The sequence below is a fragment of the Mastacembelus armatus genome, chromosome 8 (genome assembly GCF_900324485.2).
Source record: "Mastacembelus armatus chromosome 8, fMasArm1.2, whole genome shotgun sequence".
NCBI classification, from domain to species: domain Eukaryota; kingdom Metazoa; phylum Chordata; class Actinopteri; order Synbranchiformes; family Mastacembelidae; genus Mastacembelus; species Mastacembelus armatus.
Window position 1 is genome coordinate 9,050,541 of NC_046640.1, and position 23,477 is coordinate 9,074,017.

At 43.9% G+C, this 23,477-nt stretch overlaps 1 protein-coding gene across 1 annotated transcript in view; it reads right to left on the bottom strand.

The window, feature by feature from the left end:
- Positions 1-2,051: 2,051 nt before the first annotated feature.
- The window catches only part of shank1 (SH3 and multiple ankyrin repeat domains 1), a 49,105-nt gene continuing 27,679 nt past the window's right edge, over positions 2,052-23,477 (bottom strand). The window contains exons 15-27 of the mRNA XM_026325785.2: positions 18,607-18,689; positions 18,375-18,499; positions 17,468-17,603; positions 17,284-17,364; positions 14,293-14,301; positions 13,972-13,998; positions 13,811-13,867; positions 13,505-13,620; positions 10,686-10,803; positions 6,516-10,071; positions 6,232-6,243; positions 5,065-5,955; positions 2,052-3,681 (exon numbers count right to left, since the gene is read on the bottom strand). Coding sequence (XP_026181570.1) covers positions 3,594-3,681; positions 5,065-5,955; positions 6,232-6,243; positions 6,516-10,071; positions 10,686-10,803; positions 13,505-13,620; positions 13,811-13,867; positions 13,972-13,998; positions 14,293-14,301; positions 17,284-17,364; positions 17,468-17,603; positions 18,375-18,499; positions 18,607-18,689 — 5,299 coding nt within the window. The 3' untranslated portion in view covers positions 2,052-3,593. The remainder of the gene's footprint in view (positions 3,682-5,064; positions 5,956-6,231; positions 6,244-6,515; positions 10,072-10,685; positions 10,804-13,504; positions 13,621-13,810; positions 13,868-13,971; positions 13,999-14,292; positions 14,302-17,283; positions 17,365-17,467; positions 17,604-18,374; positions 18,500-18,606; positions 18,690-23,477) is intronic.

The window sequence follows — 23,477 nt, forward strand, 5'->3', positions numbered from 1 at the left end:
ATTTTTGTCTAATATATGTTCTTAATGTTTGGGTTGGCTGGGTTATTTTATTTTATTTTTTTTTTTGTGGGACTGTAACTGATAGAGGTTAGACCTGCTGGTTCATGGGCTGAGGGCATTATAAAGTATTACATAAAACACTATAAGCTGTCCTATGGTAATATTTAGGACAACCTGAGAGCTATTGATTGGGGTTTTGGAAAATTTGGGAGCTATAAAGTCAGTCGGGGAGTAGAAAATGAAACCATCTCAGATCAGAACATTTATCTCAATAAATCGTGTAGCACATAAATTAGAACTTTGTATCTTTATTATAATTCTAACAATTTATCTCTTAAAACATTTGAAATTCATATATGTTTATATGAATGTGTGTATATGCATATCACATATACATATATATTCTGTAAGTTAGCTTTCATCAGTTCATATTCTCATTTTTTAAAAGATCTCTTAAAGGAAAAAAAAATGCTTTCTATAGAGTTAGACCAATTCACTCGGATCTTAACTTTTTTTTTTCCTGACGACAGTCATGAGCCATCACTCTGTGCAAACAAAACCAGGCCTCCAAAAACATCTGTCACCAGTCACTTAATGGGAACTCACTGGAATCAGCAAATGTTTTCAAAATTTCTTATCCAGAGTTATTAATCGGCTGTATTTACACATGCAGAGAGATATAGAGACCTGATTTCAGAACAAAACAAAACCTTGCTGTGGATCAGTTTGAACAGGAAGCTATCCTTTCGGGAACATTGCTCGTTTTGGCTGAAAATCACTTAAAAACCTCTAAAGGGAAATGTGAAAAGTCACAGTTGCTAATGGAAACAGGGTCATTGCATAATATGCTGGTAATTAACAATGAGCGGGGAGCATAGTGGCACGGCACAGACTGCAGAAGGTGCTTTGTACAGACGAGAAGTTGCAGATGAGTGAAAACAGTGGAGCTCTTAACACTGTCGGGTCAGTAAAGGTGGAAGAGGCAGATGTAGAGAACAGGTCAAACTGTATAGAAAGCACAACAGTTAAATAAATACATTGTACCTTTTCATGTTAAACGTTATTTGGAAGACAGAGATTCTTTAGAACTTTTGAGACTTTTTTTTTTACATCCTAAACCATAATTAGATGACCATTATTTTCATCGTCCTTATTGCTATTTTCCTTGCATTCAAATATAATCTCTAAACCACTAGCACAGCGCAATTATAGAAACAACTCGCCTGTAATGACCTCTGAAAATTTGCATTCATAACTTGTGTATATGTATATGCACTTTAAGCAACATGATGTATGAAAACTTACTTTATCTTTTTGCAAAAATAGATGTAAACTCCCCATCGATGCCCTGACGTAAGACGCACATTTGATATGTGTTCGAGGACTCGAAAGCAGCAGGAGAGGTGAAGCGTTGTCCAAGGTAGAGAGGTCATGACAGAGCCCTTATATTTGATCTCAGCAACAGTGAGAAAAGCAGGACTGAGATTAGAATGTGACGTGCCATGACAGCTGAAGAGAGATAAGACTGTAGAAGAATATGGCACAGACAGAAAACAAATTTTTTGACTGTAAAAATATAGTTATTAATAATAATTTATATCTGCATATTGTGGGCTTATCCAGAATCACAGGTACATTTTTGCTACTGCTGTTGTACATTTTTAACATCTTATTTTGAAGTGGCAGCTAACTTTTGAAAGAGAAAATTACACTTTGAGGCCTTCAAAGTATAATTTTGATTAAAGCTTCACAGTCTGACAACAGGAAAACATTAAGGAGAAAGCAATAGTGTTTAAAAATGTGCTTCACATTGAGTTGCAATGCTTCCTGTCACACAGTAGCAATGTTAAGGGTACAGTGCACCAAATAATATGCATCTTTCGAAAAATACCTACGTATATTTATATTTTTATATATATATATATATATATATATGTATGTATATATCAACCAACACAATAATCTTCAGTACAGTCAGAAAATAAGTGCCATCTCAACTTCCAAAGGCAGAAACCAGAAACTCTCTGAAGCTATAATAACAGTAAGGACGATGATAGTAATGATAAATAGTAGCAATAAATCTCTTCATATCAATATCAGTGTTCCATTGTTCCCATTTAAAGTTTAAAAATTGTAAGAACAATCATAGTATTAAAACTCGATATAAGCGCTGCTCTCAGATCCCCCCGGCCAGGTGGCTGCTTGTTTCCTCCTGGAAATTATTTAGAGAGAGGTGGTACCACTCCTGGAAGGAGCAGGGGGGATTGAATGGGGAAGAGCAAGAAAATTGCAGTTTTTTTTCTCTCCCCCTCCCCTCTCCTTTCCAGTCTCCCTTGGACAAAAAGTCTGAATGGGTGTACAACAGTTGCCTCACGCTGAGGAAGTCTATCTGGGTAAATAAAATCCTCTGGGAGGTTTCTCTTCATATAGTCACGCATCCCATCTTAACAGTTGAAAGCATAGTCCGCCTCCTTTCGTATATCTTGGATCCAACCATATAACATGTATCTATATATAAGGTGTTCCATAAACTTAACACAAACACAGGTAAGTGCTTGTGTGTATGTGTGTGTCTACATGTTGGTGTGTGCATGCAGGCATGTATAGTAGTAGGTCGGGTGCTTGTGTGTGCGTATCAGTGTTTCTTTTTTTTTTTTTTTTTTTTATGTTGTTGGTCTGGGCACTTAATTTTGCTACAAATTTGTGATACAGTGACCAGTCTGTATATACGTCATTATAAGACTTAAGATGATAAAGAGCTATAGAGAAACAAATACAATCCTGATCACAGGACCTGCAGTGAGGACAGAGCCCTACCAGTGGTGAGGTAAAAACAAGACATTACCAATCACAGCCAGACACACAGCCAGCTTCCTTAGCCTGAACCAAGGACGCGACATTAACTCTCTGCGCCCTTGTCACCTCTAAAACACACGGCTATAGCTGTCACTATACACTGCCCTGCATCCGCTAGCATCCACTCACACAGGGAGGGGTTTGTCATTGATTGCACTCTAAATATTCTTGTTGGGTTCCACTTTTAAACCTCAACAGATTTAACCAGCCGGCTGATGGGTAAGAAAACTATCCAGCAAGATGGCTGCGCAAGACAGACACCATAATCTGCTCCAGCTTGCCAACAACACAGTCTGCTCAAATTAAGAAAAGAAAAAAAAATTCTAATTGGCTTTTGATTGCTCCTCTCAAGTATTTGGTTCAGTTTTATCACTATGCTTATTTTACTAATATCTGCGGTAGCCATAGTACCTTCATATGCCTTTTTGGATAAGAGGGTGTTTGTTGATTGGTGTGACAGTGCATGCATGTGGGGAGTGTACTGTAAATCAGACTGCCACAACTGGGGAGTGCCAGCCGGTCTCTTTATGGATCGTCAGCCCTTCCACTGTCCCTGTGTTTCCATCTCCTTTTGGGACGTGACTCCCTCTTTCTGTCTCTCTCTCTGTGTGAAATCCATTTCTCCCTCATTTGTTGTGTGAATCCACCATGGATAGCAGCAGTTGTGTCTTTCACCCTCATTGACTCCAACCCCTCCTTCTTTCTCTTCCTCTCTTTCTGTCTCTGCATTTGCAATCTCAGCTCCGACTCCCGTCATCCCTCCTCCTCTCAGTCTGTCCATCCCGAGGTGAGAGAACAGAAATGGGAAATGGGCTGCTGGACAGCCTGAGGATGGAAGAACAAACAGTGATGTTAGTTTTTTTTTTTTTTTAAAGATAATTAAGGTATTTGCAGCTCTGTCCTTTGTTTTGTGTTGCTCTCATGTGTGACTCATGCTTTTTGCTTTTTGACTGGAGATTTCTTCATTAGGAAACTATAGTGACTGTACAGTGAACTCAGTACATGACTGGATTGGAAAAACATTTTAATTTTTATTAGGAATGGCTTTGATGGCCACTTCCATTTTAGATCCAAAATGGTAAAATACCAGGATTCTCTGCAACCATTCATGTCGTCTGGTTAGTTTGATCTGTATCGTCTCTGTCTGTGATGCTACAGACCAAGAAAAAATAAAGCCTGATGACAAATGTGATAACTCAGTATTTGTTTAAATATATATTAGTATCAGTCAGCATTGTTTCAAGTCACAAGGTGTAACAACGTAAAAAAATTAATTGTAACTATAATAACAGTACCACACAGTAGCATAGACTAATGTGTGATCACAGGAGTTTACAGCGTCAGTATTGAGTATCGAGTGTGGTGCAAACTGAAAATGTTTTACAGCACCGAGCAGGAAGAGGGTGCTGTTCTTCCAGAACAAATGGGGGAAGAGATGGGAGCAGATGGTGAAATGAGTGAATTGACAAAGCAGAATTATTCCCAACACATGGTCAATGACAGAAGGGAGGGAGAAAATTTTCGGGTGTCTTATTTATAACACTAAGATAACTGCAATTTTGGTGTGACAAGGAGGTAACCAGTCTTTAATATAAGTTGTATATTATTCATTATATGATTAGTATATTAGTGCTCAAAGTGATTCACAGCATTTCTGTGTACTGTTACAGTCTGTGTACAGTGTAAAACTAGGACCTTCTGTGTTGTTAAATTAAATTTGTTATTTTAGATTACAGTTTGTTTTTTTTTTACAAGTTCACTTGTCAAAACTCTTCACACAGTCACCATAATAGTGCCCAATGTGGACATCCCTTCACTGCTCTGACACAAAATGCATTCAGTGGCCACATCTTTTGAATTTCACGTTTTTTCCACCAAGTCTGGGTCCTTATGGTCAATTTTGCAAATTGAAAAATTTCCGTCCACAATGCAACATAACAGCATAAACCTGCTGTAATTTGCCCTGCAATATCTGAAAGATGGAAAAATAGAATATACATTATCCGCTAACTGGGCCGTACGGCATGTTGGTAAAGAGAACTGTGTGAAAAGATTTGCAAAAGTGAGAACTGTGTGTAAACAGTTGTAAATATTCCAAATCATTGAGACTGTCCTGCCAGCACATGATTATGTCTCATCTGTGCTGACTGTCTAAATTTTTTGTAGTGGCCAGCTGTTTCTCAGCAGGCTATACAACTAAAGCCATACCTGTCAATCACACTCCTCAGGGCCCGCTCTATGTTCATGCGGTGCCCCACACGTGTCACACCCAAGTCCAGATAGTCTTCCTTGGTTAGGGAGGGAAGGTGGGTGCCATCGATCTCGTTGTCTAGGAACCGCTCTCTGTGCTCACCCAGGTTCAGGTACCCTAGCCAGTCTGCAACATCATACTTGGTCCAGTAGGGCAGCGGCTTGGAGGCAAATGGCTTCGTAGGGGAAGGGGGCGGAAGATGAGGATAACTCAGGCAGGGAGGTGGAGGGAGAGGGTGCAAGGGTGGAGATGAGGTCCCAGACAGGAAGTGTGTTGGAGAGAGGGATCGTGAAACAACTAAGGTGGAGTTTGGAGGAGGTGGGGCACCTGAGGGGGCAAACAGGGGAGGAGAGGGTGAGAAGTAAGGATCTCCAAGAGGGTTTCCAGGTGACGGTGGGGTAATTGAGCCTCGAAGGTCATAGAGGGCACTGTACAGGGGTGTGGTGGGGAGGAGAGGGAGAGATGATGGACGTGGTGGGCCGAGCTTGGGTCGCTCGGATGGGGAGATGAGGGGACTGGGTGCTCTTCTGCGCTGAAGCATGTGTGATTCTGCTTTACGAGACTCACGACTAGGGATGAACTGGAATTCTAGGGCTTTGGTCCGGTAGACAGGTCTGTGTTTGGGGGAGGTGGGGTAAGGCGAGTAAGATGTTGGGGACAGTGGAGAATGTGAACGTGGTGGCTGAGAGCCAGCTGGAGGCTGCGGAGATGGGGATCGTCCCCAGTTGGGGTATTGGGAGGCAGGTGTCGGGGACGGGGACAACGATGGCTGTGACAACGAGATTGGAGATGGGGACTGGGACCGAGCAGAGGGGGGGCTCAGAGCTGAGGCTGAATCTTCTGAAAATCTGTGAAACGAGAGAAACAGTTACAAAAAAAAGCAGGACAGAAACCAGAAAACAAGGACATGAAAAACATGCACACACTAAGGGAAACGTTGGTAAAACATAATCCAGTTATTTTTAGAACCTCTGGACTCCAGATGTTTTTATACTGTCAACATCTTAATTGTGTACAGTCAAAGCTAAACATGGTTTCCTCTCCCTTCTTACTGTCTTGCAAGAGACTGTGAATTCAATAGGTTTATGTTCTTCCAGACAGAAAAGAAAGTGTGGCTCTATTACCTGTGTCTGCTTCTGAGAGAAACACATGGAAAAAGCCAGAGAAATAAGAAAGAGGTTTACACACTATAAACACAACACACACACAAGACATAAACGGACAGTGCACGGTTTTTCACAAGAGGTGTGAACAGTGGTTGTGGGAGGTAAAGAAGTCACAGGTGGCACACTGATGTATCCGCAAAGGTGAAATGTAGATAGAACTGACAATGTTGGGCATTTCAACAAAACATGCAGTTTGTGCTGTGACACAGAAAAAGATAAAGCCAGAGTGTGTGAATGTGTACCTGTGTCTGCTCAGTGGTCTCTGGCTGCTCCAGCTGTCTTTGCTTCTTTGCTGCAGTTTGCTGCTCAGCTCATTAATGATGCTAGGCTTCATACTGGATGCAGGTGGGTAAATTTTCTTCCCCTCTAAAAGTGTCCCAGACTGGCCTCCTCCATCACCAGTCATCTGCTCCTCGCCCCACAGAGGCTTCATCTCAGGAGTGTGTGGCCGATCAAAGTATGGTGAAGTAGGTCGTCCTAAATTCTGCATGTCCTTCACCCCGTATCCATCCTGGCCACTCTCATCCTCTGCCACTACCTCCTCCACCTCGTCCTCTTCCTGCTCGTCTCTCTGTCTGTGGGAGTGGAAGGATGCAGGAGCAGTGCTGGTTTGTCTGTGGAGGTCCCCGGCACGACCTCCCTCTCTAAACCTGTTGCTTTTTGGGTAGGTTGAGGCTGCTGCTGTGGCATTCTGCATCTCAAAAGATTGTCCATCCAGATAGCTCATATAAGACTCCAGGAAATCTCCTCCCCTTTCTGACTCCCCTGTCCCACCTCCCCCACCAGTCCGTCCCCCAGTGCCAATTCCTCTCTCCCCTCGTTCCAGCCTGTCACCTCGGACACTGGCTCCACTTAGAGCTAGGATGCTGTCCAGGTGGTGATCACTGCTGCTGCGGCTGTCCAGCTCTTCAATACCAGAGTCCACCACTGTCTCTAGAGACTCTCCTTTCTTGGTAGCAGGGGGAGGACGCTGATGCTCCCCTGTCCTGCGACTGCCTGTGATGGCGGTGGAGGATGTTGTATGTGTGATGTGTGTTCGCTCCTGGTAGAGCTGAGTGGAGGTGCTTGTTGTGGTGGCAACAGCGGCGGTTGTAGCAGCACAGGTAGCGGTCATGGTGTGGGAGGCAGTGCCCCTAAATGGAGCAGAGGTGGCAGCAGTGGAGGAGGGCACTGGGTGTCCACGGTAGGCTGGGGGAGGCGCAACTGTGTGGGGGGGAGGTGTCGGGGAAGAGCGTCCAGGAATGTGGGTGCTGTTGTAAAGGTGGTGTGCATGGGACATAGAGAAGGGTCTGTGGTAGGATCCAGGAGGAGGTGGTGGTGAGACTGATGGGGGAGGGGGAGGTCCTATGATTGAGGTGGGCTGTAGGGTAGAAGGTGAGGGAGGGGGTGGAGGGTTGGGTGACGTTTGAGAGGGGGAGGGGGCAGACTGAGTCAGGTTAGCCACCTCACTGTCGTAAGATGTGAGGCTAGAGGCAGTGGAGTCCCCTGCCTGAGGGGAGGGCAGGGGTGTATGAGCGGGAAACCCACATACAAATTGTTCTTTTTGGGGGGCTGGAGGGGGTGGTGGAGGAGGTGGAGGAGGTGGTGGTGGAGGGGGTGGTACCTGCTGATGGCGGGAGGCCAGGCTGTTGGAGAGCATCCCACGTTGTGAGTACCCTGATATTCCCTCTATTCCCCTGTCAAAGCTGTTAGCAAACTCTAAAGGAGGTGGGAGTGGGTCTGCGTAGACAAACTCATCATCCGCATCAACTGAGGGGGCAGGGGGAGGGAGAACCATCAGGCCAGACCCAGCACTCCCAGTAGTATTCGATGTCTGTTGAGTACTGGTAGGTGGAGGTGAAGGAGGGGTGAGGGACAAGATGTAGGCATCAGCTTGACTTTCCATCCTAAGAAAAGAGGGCCTCCGAGGCTGCTGAGGCTGGGATGCCTGCTGAACAGACCTATCAGCAGCTGCTGCATTTGTGGCTGCCTGCTCTGCCCTCTTCATGTAACTCTCTCTCTCTTTATCTCGCTCTCTTTCTCTTGACAGCTCCCTCTCCCGTTCCCTCGACCTCTCCCGCTCTCTATCTTTGTAGGTTGGCTGATATGACTGAGACTGGTAGTGATGTGTGTGGACTGTTTTGTCCTCAGAGAAGCGAACTCTTAGCCCCTCACGAGCACCTCCTCCTTCCCTCTCCCTCTCCCCTCCACTGCCTTCCTCACCCCACACACTTCCGACTCCTCTGAGGATTCTGGGTGAGGGAGGGCGGCCGACAGTTGGCGTTGTGGCAGCCAGAGAAGATGAAGTGACCAGGTAGGAGGAGCTTGAGGACTGAGCAGCAGACGACACAGGCTGAGAGGTTATTGTAGATGAAGGAAACACCACACTTGACATTTGGCGGGTGAAGTGGTGCTCGGTTCCCCTCCTTAACCTGCCATCATCCCTCAGAGCACGCTCTCTGGCAGCCAGGGCGAGGCCTAGTGGGGATGTGGGATCAAGAGCCTTTCCTGTTAGAGGGTGAATGAAGGTGGTGGAGGGTGCGGGCTGCCTGCCTGCGGCTGTATACAAGTCAGTAGGCACAGACTTAGGCTGATAGTCCAGGGCATGTGAGGAGTACTCAGGTAGGCCAAAGGCTGGAGGCATACTGCGAGTGTGATGGATAAAGGTGTCTCCAGAGAACATGCCCTCGTCAATAGACTTAGATGGGCGCAGGCGTGTTGATGAACTTTCAGCCTGTGTGCTAAGCTGTTGCTGTGACACCTGAGTCCTTGTTACTCCTCCTATTCCATCACTCACTCCACCAAGACTCACATCCTCCTCAGCAGACATGAACAAGGAGGCACTCTTTCTGCGGGCTTCGTGGAACCGTTCCCTGTCTCTGCGAGCTGCTCCAACAATGGCAGCCCCAAACTGGCTGGTAAAGTCCAGGTTGTCCTGGGCTCGGATTGAATGCAAGGACGGAGGCGGTGGTGCTGGAATGGAAGGTGGGGCAGGGGGCTGTGGAGCAGGAGTGGAGGGAGGACTGTGGGGTGTTTTGGCTTCATCTGTGTCCCCTGATACAGGCACATCAGCCTCTACACTGCTTCCCTGGCTGCTGCGCCCACTGCTGCTGGTTGAAGGGGCCTTGACAATTATGGTAGGGATGGGGATGGAGCTTTTCTCCACTGAGCCTTTGCCCCCCAGTGTACCTTGGCCCATGCGCAGGTCCTCTACCTTGGACTGCTTCACCAAGGGGCCCTTACCTCTCCGGGCCCCTCCTTTAGGACCTCCTGAACCAGCGCCTGCTCCACTGCGGTCTACTCGTTGAGGTTGACTCTGGGTAGTCTGTTGTTGCTGGGGCATTACAGTGGCAATGCTGGACGGGGGAACGGCGGTGCTATAGCCTCTCCTAAGGCCTGCCGCCTTTGCCCCTCCTATGCCAGCTCCAACAGGCTCCCCAGCATAGGCCACCTTTCGCGAAGCAGTCCTACTTTGAGCAGTGTGGGCAGCTGCATGTGCATACGAAGTCGTGTGGTCCACTGCTCCACCACCTGTGCCAGTGCTGGGACCACCTGCCCTCTCCCTGCCCCCATGGGTGAAGTGCACTGACTGGGAGAAGGGCTGATAGTGCGCGGATGTGGATGTGGACTGGGACACGGAGACAGAGGGCTGCTGAGATGACTTAGCTCTCCAACCAAGTGGCGGAGCAGAGGAAAATGGAGGGTCTGGTGGAGCAGTGGTGGGAGGAGGGGGGATGTCATCTGGGCCAGGCACCGACAGACTGCGGGCAAACTTCATGGCTGGAGGATGCAGAAACTGCTTTTCCTCCTCAGGCACCCCTGCAGTACAGCATTCACAAATGGGGGAAAAAAAACAAAACAAAAAGGAATGAAAGAGTAAGAGGCTGAACAAGGAACTAAAACGTGTTTTGGGGGGAAATAAGAGTGAGGAGGGGGGAAAAAAGAAAGCTGAGGGCAATCTTCGAGAATGTCTGTCTAAATCTGCCTGTCCATTTGCCTGTCAGTGAGTCTGTCCTCAGTTCTTATGTCTGTTAGTATGTAAGTCAATTAGTACTATATATTCCACAAACAAGCAGCAAGTGGACATTATTAAATAGCAGCATTTTATTGGTCACCAGAGAGCACATAACTGTTTAAAGGGAGAGTTAGCAAAGCCTTAGTAAACAACAAAGCAGAAAGTAAGCCATTAGAACACGTAGCACTTCTGTATATATAACAAATAGTAGTAGGGTGTGTATAGGTCAAACATTTAGTTTGTACAGTACAGCACAGATATAATAAGTGGCAGCTGAGTGATACTGCATACATTTTTGGTCCACAGACAAGACATAGTTGGCCACGTACAAACATGAGAGCACAAGGTAGAAACCTCCTGGTCGAGGACAGACAGACAGGCAGACAGAGGGGCAGACGGTAATAACAGACAGCCTCACCGATGGATTTCTGCCGCAGCATACCGTGCTGTGGGGCATGACCTGAGGTGTACTGTCCACGGTCATAGCCAAGGCCCAATCCCGATGACATCATACCAGACTGATCTCCGTAATTTGCCTGAAATGGTGAAAATGAAGAGCATTTAATGAGAGTAAAACACACTGCAAAGCCAAGTTGGCAAATCCAGTGTCAAATCTTTCATTAACATTCTCTCTCACTCTATTTTGCTCCTCGCTCTGACACTATAGGCATCAGCAAAAGATGCAAACACTGATGATGACCACAAATGTGTGATCACTTGGCTACAGTGGGTACGGAAAGTATTCAGACCGCTTTAAATTTTTCATTCTTTGTGTCATTGCAGCCATTTGCCAAAATCAAAAAAGTTCATTTTATTTCTCATTAATGTACACTCAGCACCCCATCTTGACAGAAAAAACAGAAATTTTTGCAAATTTATTAAAAAAGAAAAACTGAAATATCACATGGTCATAAGTATTCAGACCCTTTGCAGTGACACTCATATTTAACTCACATGCTGTCCATTTCTTCTGATCCTCCTTGAGATGGTTCTGCTCCTTCATTGGAGTCCAGCTGTGTTTAATTAAACTGATTGGACTTGATTAGGAAAGGCACACACCTGTCTATATAAGACCTTACAGCTCACAGTGCATGTCAGAGCAAATGAGAATCATGAGGTTGAAGGAAGTGCCCAAGGAGCTCAGAGACAGAATTGTGGCAAGGCACAGATCTGGCCAAGGTTACAAAAGAATTTCTGCAGCACTCAAGGTTCCTAAGAGCACAGTGGCCTCCATAATCCTCAAATGGAAAAAGTTTGGGACGACCAGAACTCTTCCTAGACCTGGCCGTCCAGACAAACTGAGCAATCTTGGGAGAAGAGCCTTGGTGAGAGAGGTAAAGAAGAACCCAAAGATCACTGTGGCTGAGCTCCAGAGATGCAGTAGGGAGATGGGAGAAAGTTCCACAGAGTCAACTATCACTGCAGCCCTCCACCAGTCGGGGCTTTATGGCAGAGTGGCCCGACGGAAGCCTCTCCTCAGTGCAAGACACATGAAAGCCTGCATAGAGTTTGCCAAAAAACACATGAAGGACTCCCAGACTATGAGAAATAAGATTCTCTGGTCTGATGAGACCAAGATTGAACTTTTTGGCGTTAATTCTAAGCGGTATGTGTGGAGAAAAACAGGCACTGCTCATCACCTGCCCAGTACAATCCCTACAGTGAAACATGGTGGTGGGAGCATCATATTGTGGGGGTGTTTTTCAGCTGCAGGGACAGGACGACTGGTTGCAATTCAAGGAAAGATGAATGCGGCCAAGTACGGAGATATCCTGGAAGAAAACCTCTTCCAGAGTGCTCAGGACCTCAGACTGGGCCAAATGTTCACCTTTCAACAGGACAATGACCCTAAGCACACAGCTAAAATAACAAAGCAGTGGCTTCAGAACAACTCTGTGACCGTTCTTGACTGGCCCAGCCAGAGCCCTGACCTAAACCCAATTGAGCATCTCTGGAGAGACCTGAAAATGGCTGTCCACCAACGTTCACCATCCAACCTGACAGAACTGGAGAGGATCTGCAAGGAAGAATGGCGGAGGATCCCCAAATCCAGGTGTGAAAAACTTGTTGCATCATTCCCAAGAAGACTCATGGCTGTACTAGCTCAAAAGGGTGCTTCTACTCAATACTGAGCACAGGGTCTGAATACTTATGACCATGTGATATTTCAGTTTTTCTTTTTTAATAAATTTGCAAAAATTTCTACATTTCTGTTTTTTTCTGTCAAGATGGGGTGCTGAGTGTACATTAATGAGAAATAAAATGAACTTTTTTGATTTTGGCAAATGACTGCAATGACACAAAGAGTGAAACATTTAAAGGGATCTGAATACTTTCTGTACCCACTGTACAGTGTTGTTAACGACAAACGTGACAGACTCAAGCTTCAAAATCAGAATGCAACATTTGCAGGATACTCATGACGAAGTGAGGCAAACGCATGTCCGTTGTTTAAATATCTATCATCAGGGACTCGGCCTCAGCCTACCACCTGCGTTACTGCATGATTTGTGATCTGTAGCAGTGCAACATGGAATAATGAAGTCAAATCAATACTATTTGCACTTTGTTGTTTTTGCTTCAGGTTCTACAACTTCTGCATCTGCAGTACAGCCCTCCAGTGAGGAGCAAAAGGAAAAACGAGTGAGGACAGGGCTAATGAATAAAATATGTGGTGAAAGCCCTCCAACCCTTCAGCATAGCCAAATGGCCATAGTTTATGTTTGTTTGTTCATTGTAGCTTCTTTTCAAGTCAGTGTCATGCTTTTCTGGTAATTGGTCTCTAAAATGAACAATTTTTCTATTAACATTAATAGATGAAGCTAGATTCTTACATCCAGAAGAAAAACAGTATATTATGTAACTAACAGATGTCTCGATTCCCCAGCAAACTAACTACTTGAGAAAGGATTCGTAAGGATTTGGATTCAATAAAGTAACAGATCAGGTGATAATATCTGACACAAATTTATCCTTTGGCCAAATAATGTAAATCTGTCTCTGTCATCTGACATTCCAAACCTTTTAATGAGGCAATGAGAGAAAATGTAAAATAATAATGCTGAAATTAATGCTTGCATTACCTTTTTGCTTTGATATTGTTTTCAATTTATTATTCCATGTGTCATTTGTGGTCAGTCATTCTTCTAAACTCGGGCTGACAGGCCCAGTCAACTGAGGAACACACATACTTCTGGATGCACATAAACATAGTCAAGGATGTCTCGAAAAACACACCTCATTGCCATAGAAACTTCGTCCCCGGTCTCTTTTTGGCCCTTGTCCCCGTGTCCCTGGCGCTTCATTGGTGCTGATCGTCTGCTGAGCTGCTGCAAGAATTTCATCTAGTTTATCTGAGAGGAAAAAAGAGAGAAAGAGACAGAAAAAGAGAGAAAGAAAGGGACATACAGCAATGAAACAGAAAAATGGACAGTAACAAAATGACAGTAACAATGTGTGGAAAGGGACACACTTGATGAAGGTGGATGAGAAAGAGAGGAAGAGATTCAGGAAACATCCACTGACAAACATGATCTCTCTTACTCAAAGCCATCTGATAGACTGTCCTCTTCTTCTCTGTAACTTGTGAGGATTCGAATTCTACAAGAAAAAGCACAAAGCATAAGTGGCCGAATGGTGAACGCCAAGTCATTTTGGACAGACATACATACAATACCTTAAAGCAAGAGTGTACCACAGCATACCTGATTTTTTTTTCCAAGGGGTAGCAGCTGGAAGGAGGACAAAAGGAGACTTAAGTTTTGGCAGGAGTGAAAGCGTGATAGTGTTGTTACAGTGAATACTAATCATAATCCCCAGAGCCCAACAAACTGCGTCACCTCGCCAGGTTTTTCGATCTTTGATGTGAATGTACATCACACCCACACTTTAAGACAGCTGAAGTGTGCACACTTATGTTACAGTAAATATGCTGCACACACATACAGTATGCTGCTTTATATTGCTCTAAAACACACACACACACACACACACAAATGTGGAATTAGTCTGAAGATGACTCCCACCTCTCTCCACTGTTAAATGGTTAAGATCCCGGCAGCAGTGAAGTGAGGACAGTGAGACAAAGAAAAGACAGAGTTAGTGGTTAAACCAGTGAAGAGTAAAAGGGACAAGGCCATATGGGAGTAAAGAGGAGGAATTAAAGGTGACCTTTTAGGGTTTGCATCCACTGGTGTGAGTGAGTTTGTGTGTGTGGACTGAACAGGAATAGGGTTATCAGCTGTGCTTATATTTAAGCCATTATATTTCATAATGGGAAGTTTAGCTTGAGCTTAATTGAACATAAATTAAATTTTAATGTCCAGTGATTAAACCAGCCATGAAAGGGTTTTGAACTCTTACCTGTCTACACTGCAGGACATTTTCTCAAAAATAAGCCACAGGTTTGTTGCAACATGTCCAAACATATTTAGACAATAGTCACATGAAATCTGTGACTACAATGTCTGGACTTAAGTGGGATCACTTCGATTTGATGTCCTTATTATCCTGCAGCATGACTTGTAGGTGAACTGGGACACTGCACCAATCACAGAGGTGAGATAGTTTAACAGGCGTCACAGCTAAATGAATTCTAATGCATTTGAATAAGCATATGGCAGAGGCTAACTTGGCTTTATCACACATTGTTCTCCCCTCGACTTCATGGAGACAAAGCACTGGCAATGTCAATGTAGGTTATAAGGTGACTGCAAATTAAGTATTCACATGTCAAGTAATTAGTGATATTTATTGTTAAATAGTCTAGTTTGGCTCAAAGTGACTCTTTTAAAAAAGTTTAGCTTTTTGTAATCTGTGTTATCAATATTTGTGGCTAAAAATCTGACAATTAACCCTTGAGAGTCTACCGTAGGTTTAAATAAAAGCCAGTGGTTTTTTTTAAACATGAACTCACCAATATTGATCATGCAGATTTGTAATTTTACACAACCATGACAAAAGTCACCACTCTCTGTTGAACAAACTATGTCAAAGTAAAACTTTCTAAATTCACCTGAACATTGTCTGAATTTCTGTACTGAAACTTCTTGTTATTTATCCGACGAGGTTAACACAAGACCAAAACATCTGCATCAAGCTGAGGTTGATTTAATACTTTTTTTTCTAGCTCTGATACTGTGACGCTTCAACTTCTGCCTATGACTAACCAGGTAATTTCCATAATGATGATGATGAGGTAACTAGTCTACTATTTTAGAAGAACAACATGGATACTGCTATTTTTTCTCAAAACCATGACTTCCTTTGCAAAGAGGTTATAGCCACTGACTTCGTTGTGCTGGAGGAAGACTTTTACCTTTTTTTGTAAAACAGTACATCAATCAGCAAAATTGAAATATCTAATGCAAGGAGTAGTATTTGTTCACAGCAACTGTATCCATATCTCAAAATTACTACATGTACAGTTTTGCTGGTACAGCATCACTGCATACATAAAGAGCTACTAGTGAGACTGTATCCACTACTGTCAACATAAAGCTGAATAGTGAGCACTTGATTGTGCGTGTCAGGAGGGAAGAGAGCTGGGGATTTAGGAAACTGCTACCTGTGTTTCAGATCAGGAGCTCATGCTTTGTGCTGCTCAGGTGAGGTCACAGCACAGAGAGAAGGCAAGTGAGGGGAGGAGGTCAGGAAGGGATGAAGCACAGGGCTGATTTCTACACTCAGATTCTGACTTTCAGCATCCGGACAGGACTTATCGTGGTTGTTGTTTACAGGGTTGGGCGAACACTCATGATTTAAGAAAGTCCTAAATCCAGGTCTGAGACCACCTGACGAAGCCCTGTGTATTAATGCCCAGCAGGTCCACATATTATCAGCTTTCATACACCGTCAACCACGCACTGGGCATGTTCATAAGCAGGCAGCAGCAAGAGAGACGCAAGTACCATAAATGTTTAGAAGATAAAAACCAATCACCAATAAAACACTGGCCAATGTTCTGATCTGCAAATGGGGGCGTTGACCCTCACCATGCACTCTCCTCCCACTATTTTGCCTCAAATAGAGATGGCATAGGCATAGCCACACATAAAGCTGTTACCATAGCAACAGACCTGGAACCAAGTAGGTTTTTTTTTTTTTTTTCCCTCAAAAATTACTCATCTCAATAATTTTATCCTGGGTGTGATTTCTTCCAAGTGAATTAAAGATACTTTAATCAACAGATATAAACTATATTAAACTATTAAGATGTTAAATATTTTATCATTATGCAAATTGCTCACTCATACACAGAGATCAGGCGCTTTGCAATGAAGTTTGTGGCACCCGGAAACATTTCTTAGATGACACCCATTTACCCTGCAGTGTTACCTTGGCAACAAATACTTGCTGAGCAGGTACTGTGTGTGTGTGTGTGTGTGTGTGTGTGTGTGTGTGTGTGTGTGTGTGTGTGTGTGCATGTGTGCGTGTGCGTGTGTGTGTGTGTTGAGGGGTGAGGCTGTGGTAGACTGCTCTGTGGGTGCTGGGGTTAGAGCTGTGGGTGGGCCAGGGGGCAGTGAGAGGGTGCAGGGGGTAAGAGGTAAAAGAGGCGGGCAGTGAGAGAGGGGTCACAGGGTGGATGGCGACACTTTTCCGGGTGGGGTTACCTGTAGTGGGAGTGCTGGAAGTGGGAGTGTGGAACCTCTGAAAGAACAGTGAAATGCATTGAGACCGTCATCCATGGCGGTAGTCAATCTTCTTTGTTTTCCTTTCGTTTCTCTTGCTGAGTAAGTACAGTGTGTCCCTCTCTACTTTCTTGCTGTCTAAATATAGCCCTAGCTCCATTCCCCTTCACACTTTCAGCATCTTTAACAACCCCCGACACTCTGGCTTCACACTGTTTCTATCATTCTTCGTCACCTCAATCTATTTCAACCCACTAACTTTTTTCTCCTCTTCTCCTTTAAAGCCCTCTCCTTTTTGTCTGCATCTCCCTAGCACGTTGTTTCTTCATTCTTTGCAATCTTTGGTTTTTTTCACCTGCAAAAAGTTTATCTGAGGCTGTTTCTTACCCATCTCCTCCAGCTCTGAAGTCATGGATTTGGATCGTAGGGCGATAGCAGGAGTGCTCAGCCTCTTACTCTGCTGTGGGACTGGAGGGCACAGACAAATGCAGCAGTGGTCAGTCAAAATGTTCAAGATCTAGGTTCAGTTACCACCAGCATCACTCCAGGGTGCAGGAGATAAGACGCTTACTTTTCTTCCGCGAACCCTCCTCCATGTCAGGGTTTCGGGTTACCATGACGACCTTGACCATAAGGCTGTTTCCACCTTGTCGGATCATGTTGACGACCTGCCTGTGACCAACCTTCACCACATTCTGACCATTGACCTGGGACGGAGACACAGAGGGGTAGAGAGAGACAAAGACTGAGTGATTGAGTAAAATAATGGTTTAATTTTACTAAACAATTTTTCTTCTTTTTGTTAGTTTTAGGATTTGTAGACATATTTTTAGCAACAAAAAACACAACATACAAAACACCAGTGGGTCTGAAACATAATAAACTAAATACATTTCTATGCAAAACTGGTAAAAATGTTTGTTTATTTATTATAGTATATTTAATAGTATGTGGTACATTTATTTTGGTTTATTTAGTCTTAATATTTAAGATGTTTTTAACATAATTATGGCGTATGGCATTATGTCTGTAGACTGGTTCTACTCATTGCTGTTATTGTGTTCCTGTGACCTGTTTGTTTATCATGTCTACCTGTAAACAAAATGTACCTCAGGATAAGGTTGAATTTTTTTTAACTTTACTGGTAAATCATTTGTTGTCTTTGCTGAGAGACCTAGTGTATATTTTCAGTTTGATGACTTTGCTATTTAGCAGAGTATACCAAGCCAAAATCCTGTGACGAATGACATCCAGTAAAAGGTTAGACCATGAACCACTGAACAAATTAACTTATAGTGCAAATCCAGGTGTAGATTCGTAAGGTTTTGGGACAAAACAGTTTGACTTGATCCGGATCCAAAAAAACTCCCATGTTTGACACTTTGACACTTTGACACGTGCTCAAAAACCACAGTAAAAAAATCTCTCTGTTTTTGCTAACTCCACCGCAGTAATGCAGGGGTAAATCATGGTTGTACCTCTATCAGGAAATCCCCCATCCTGAGACCGGCTCTCCAGGCTACACCTCCCTCATCCACTGACTCCAGGTACTGCAGGGCAGGGAAGGCTGGTGTGGGAGTGAACTCCTCGATGGGAGTCTGAGCTGGAGACACCATGAAAATACGAGGATGCATTAGCACTTCACATAACACGGCGTGTCAAATATGATCAGGACTCCAGCACCTACATCAATGAGTGCTTTATTCTTACCTTTGGCCCCTCTCAACACAAAGCCGAAACCCTCGCTGTCTTTTTTCTGCAGAAGCACTGTCTTCTCCTTGATTATATAGTCACTGGCAGAGATGGAACAGAAGAGAGGCACAAAAAGTGAGTTAGAATTAACTTCAGAGAAATGAAGGACAGAAAACAAGGAGGACATGTAGTGTACATTCTCACACAGCTGCATTCACCCCCTGCCCTTATCAATGCTGGGTGTAAAGCCACGTTTTAAAATCCCACTCAACATTTACCTTGCTGTTGTTATTTTTCTCCTGGCCCAGCTACACCAATCCTCTCCTCTGGAGACAGTGTACTGGATTTAAACTGGGAACCTTTGTGTGTATATCACATTTTAGATTTACATGTGTATGTAGGTAACTGCTGTGTCATTCAATTCCTCAATGAAAATGGAGTTGTCCTATTTATATTTTAGAGTAGATATAACAATGGTTTAAGGTTATAGTATGTTTGTGGAAAGTCTAATTTTACTGACATTTGACTGAATTTCCCTTCAGGGATGAATAAAGTTAATTTCATTTTATATACACGTAAACATGTTAATATTCTAAGTAGCAGCAGGAATTACAGAAATGTATGGTATATCATGATCTAAGCTTTTCTGAACTGATGAAAATATCTGAAATGAAGACAATAAATACTTCAGAGTGGCCAAATGTAAAACCTGAATATCTGTTTTAAAAGAATGTTGCAGCTTCAAGTCAGAAATCTCCATCTGTTAAACCCTAACCACCATTAAAGTGGACTGCACTCCCTACGGTAGTGGTTGCTTAAAATGCTGTTTTGCTATGCATCACTATGTTGCTGTGTTTTTGACAGCAAGCCCAGAGCTGGTTTCTACCAGAACCTCAGTGAGAGATGCTATATACAGTATGATGGTGCTGCGTGTTGCCTCAGCAACAGCTAGAACTGGACGTAGGGAAACTGGCATGGGCAGGACCGCACCATACCCAAGCCATGCTATGGTAGACAGTGACGGCAGAGAGCAGGCACTGCATGTGTAGTAAACAATATTTAAACGCTGGTGGAAAGTAACAAAGTACATTTACTGTACTTCCATGCAATTTTGGGGTACTTTCACTCAGGTATGCTGCTTTATACTAAGCAGCAGACAACTGGGCCTGTGCAAGTAAGCCCTTCAGTATTACTTCCATAGTTCTTGTAACATTAATAGCATTCACACACAAGGATGCTCAGTCACTTCAGTGTGAAGCTCCAGTTAGGTATAAGGGACAGTGCTACCTCTAAGGTATCAGGGACTTGTTATGAATGGAAATGGCCATCCAAACAGCCAGCCAGTGACTCACAGAGGTATATATACCGTGTCTGCTGTAACATACTGTAACCACATGCTGATAATCCCATCATGCACCAATAGTCCCAGCCCCTTCCATCTGTTCATCCCTCTCTCTTCTCTTGACTTGCATCTCCTCTACTTACATTTTTCAGTCGTCATGGCCCCGCCTACTCCTTACTTCTATCTATATTGGCCTCCCCTCTCCTGTTCTCCAATCTTCTAATCATTCACTCTTTTTTTTTCTAATCACATTCTTCCCTCATGATAGTTTTCATTCAGTCTACTGAGTGCATCACACTCTCCACAGGATGTGTGAGAGCCTCTCTGTCTCTGCCAAGGCTCTGTCTCTTTGTCATTCTTGCCCTCTTCTGTCCGTTTCTGCTGCCCAGGCCAGATGCTCAAACACTCTGATGGACCAATGGAATATTCAAATAAACAATATGTTGTAAAAAGACAGGTAGAAAGGTAAAAATGAATAGCTATGGACTATGTTGGAAATTTTGTATTCCTAAAAACTAAAATGCATTCCCAGAAAAAACAAATTCAATGGATTACCTGTAAATGCTCTTTGATTCAAATCGTTGGTGACAAAAACTAATTTTCCTAAAATCTAAATTGGCTGAATGGTTAAATCAGATATTGGTATATGCACACACATTAAATTGACCCTGTAGGTGGTAGTCTGTTATGTCCCTTCAGGCCACACAAGCAATAGGTCACTGAAATGCATTCAGCAGAACAACAACAGAAAATTCAGCTTGATTGCAGGCAACAAACATCAGTCCAGGAAACATAACCAGTAACAAATCCTATTCTTGGACTTTTGACAGGGTTTACATTTATGAACAGAAGTTCTGCATACAAAAAATAAAACAATGATTACTACAACAGCAACTTTCCTATGACAAATGTATGCAAAACACTATGTGAAATGATGTCTCATTGAAATAAGCAGCTGTGTAAACCCATTGGCATCATGATATGTAAAGGTACTAGGAAAGCAGCAGAAAATGCATGATTTTACTTATCAAAACTTTAAAGATCACTCAGAGCCTTTTGCATGGCCAACAACCAGTCAGAACAAGATGACAACCCCTCAAGCCAAGTCTCTCACAGTGTGAACAAATGATTATGGCAACTGTTCTACAAAGTGTCTTTGTTTTTGTTGGTTCATAAAATCATCATCATCTTCAGTGGAAGATGTGTCACATCTGTCATAGGTATGTTGTATTAATCATCTTACCCCCCTCCCCTCCAGCTCTTTGCCTGTGTGCTTGTGTGAGGGGCTGCATCTCATCTAACCAGTTCCTACAAATTTCTCAGCCTCTGCTGTCTTCAAGAATGTCTTCAACTTTAAGTGACGTTAGCCGTGTCTCGGTTCAGGGGCTGCAGCGTTTCCATCCAGTGGTGGTGCACCACTGCTGAATGATGAAAGGTACGCACAGCAGCTTGATAGCTCTTTTGGCAAAGGCAGTAGAACGATGTGTACCAAGAAAGGGTGAATGTTTTGTGAATGTGAATGGCAAATTGATCATTACAAGCCAAGAATAATTGGTTGCCAGTTAATCCTACTCCATCAACTGTCGTAATACCTGCACATTTCACATAAATTACTCAGGTTGGTCGTACAACGGTGTACTGAATTAATGAAATCTGTAGGGAATACTATCAAAGCTTGTGCAAACATTGCACCTCTGTAAGGTTGGCACCCCGAGCGATTAGGATATCAATTATAGCATAATAAAATAAATGGATCATCAATTTGTTAGTGCACACAACTTCAAACAGACTGAGACAAAGCTGGAGCAACTTTTCCTGCACTTGTTAGTCGAATTATATTTAAATTCTCAGAGGAGTCTGACATGCCACTAATTAACAAAGAAAGGACAACAGTGACCATGGAGGAGCTGAGTAAAGCAAACTACAGTAGTCACCTTCTGACTTAATGATTGGGATGTTTCCTTTGGACGACAATGTGTAAAAGCTTGGCATTCATGAAAACAGATCTAACATCTAACTCATAGGGGACACACTGGGCTGACGTCCAAACGTCTGGACCAAATACATCACAAAGATTAGCAAGGACTGTCCCAAGTCAAACAAGCAAATGCTGAGTACTTTTGCACACCACCAGTGTATCCCTGGAAGCCCAGTTCAGTCCGCTGTGCCTTGATCCACTGTGGGCTGGTCAAAACATTCAGGTGAAAAAAGACAAGAAACTGCACACAATGTGGTTATATGTGTTAATATTTAAATAGTCATCAGTCAGCATCTGTTATATTACATGAACCAGACTAAGGAAGCACAGTATTGGCATAGACACAGATCAGAGCAGCTTGGTTGCGTTGTTATTCACTGGATGCTGCAGAAAAACAAAATGTAGATGTTAACACTGTTTGCTACATGTCCATAATGTGTTTGTTAAACCTGTAATGCAACTTAATGTATCAAAAAAGCAACACAATTGAACACTTGTTTTTACTATCTGTGAGGCTCAACTAACTCAGGTTCAGTTCTTCAGGTCCACCTTTGTGGACTATATCCTTTTGGAGAATCTGGCCACTGAACTGGGGCACAGTGATAGTGTCATTCAGTGCTGCTGCCTCAGTATTTAGTGGCCCGGTGTTGTCGTCAGTATCTTGGATGGAAGCAACAGTGCTGGACAATCCAGCACAGTGTACAGTGCTGCTTATACCGCATAGGTAAGAAGCCAAGGCATTAACCAGGTTTGGCCAAGCAGGCTTCCATAGAGGTGTCAGAAAGAAGCTGGAAGTTGTCATGCATGCTGCATCGTTAAAACTCCCTCACCATGCTCTCCCTCTCCCTCTCCCTCTCCCTCTCCCTCTCTCTCATACGCACACACACATACATACACAAACACACACACACACACACACAGGTAAACATACAGAATCACACCACACATCAGCAACACATGCAACCAAACAACAGCGGTGGAGAAATTTTCCTGTCATGGTTTTGATTGACAACACATCATCCATACACACAGACACATAGACACACACACACACACACACACACAGGAAAGCATGCACACTAACAAACACGCAATCAATCTGCACATCAGTAAAAGCAGCAGGCATCACTTCTGCCGGTGCAGCATTGCTGGAGGACATTTGTTCCGACAGCGACTCAAAGCAGAGCGAAAGAAAACGCCACACACACACACACATGTTCATACCGCCAAACACAGAACGGCTGCACTGCTCATACACTGGGCTGTGCAGCAGCAGCTCTCGTCCATCTTCACACACATACATCTCACACACACATTCAGACACACTGAATCAAACACAACTGTCTGGCAGCATGCGTTGCAACGTCTGCCAGTCTATCTAATCGATCCTGCCCTGCCATCCATGATGTCCACATGCATGCATCCTTCCCTCCACCTCCACCACCCCCAACCCCCCCATCTCCCCCCAGCAACTGGAGGGAGAGAGGGTGAGAGAGAGGGAGGAGGGAGGGCAGAGGGGTATAAAAAGCCATGGCAGGTACCTGTAAATGAACCAGACGCTCCTATTCA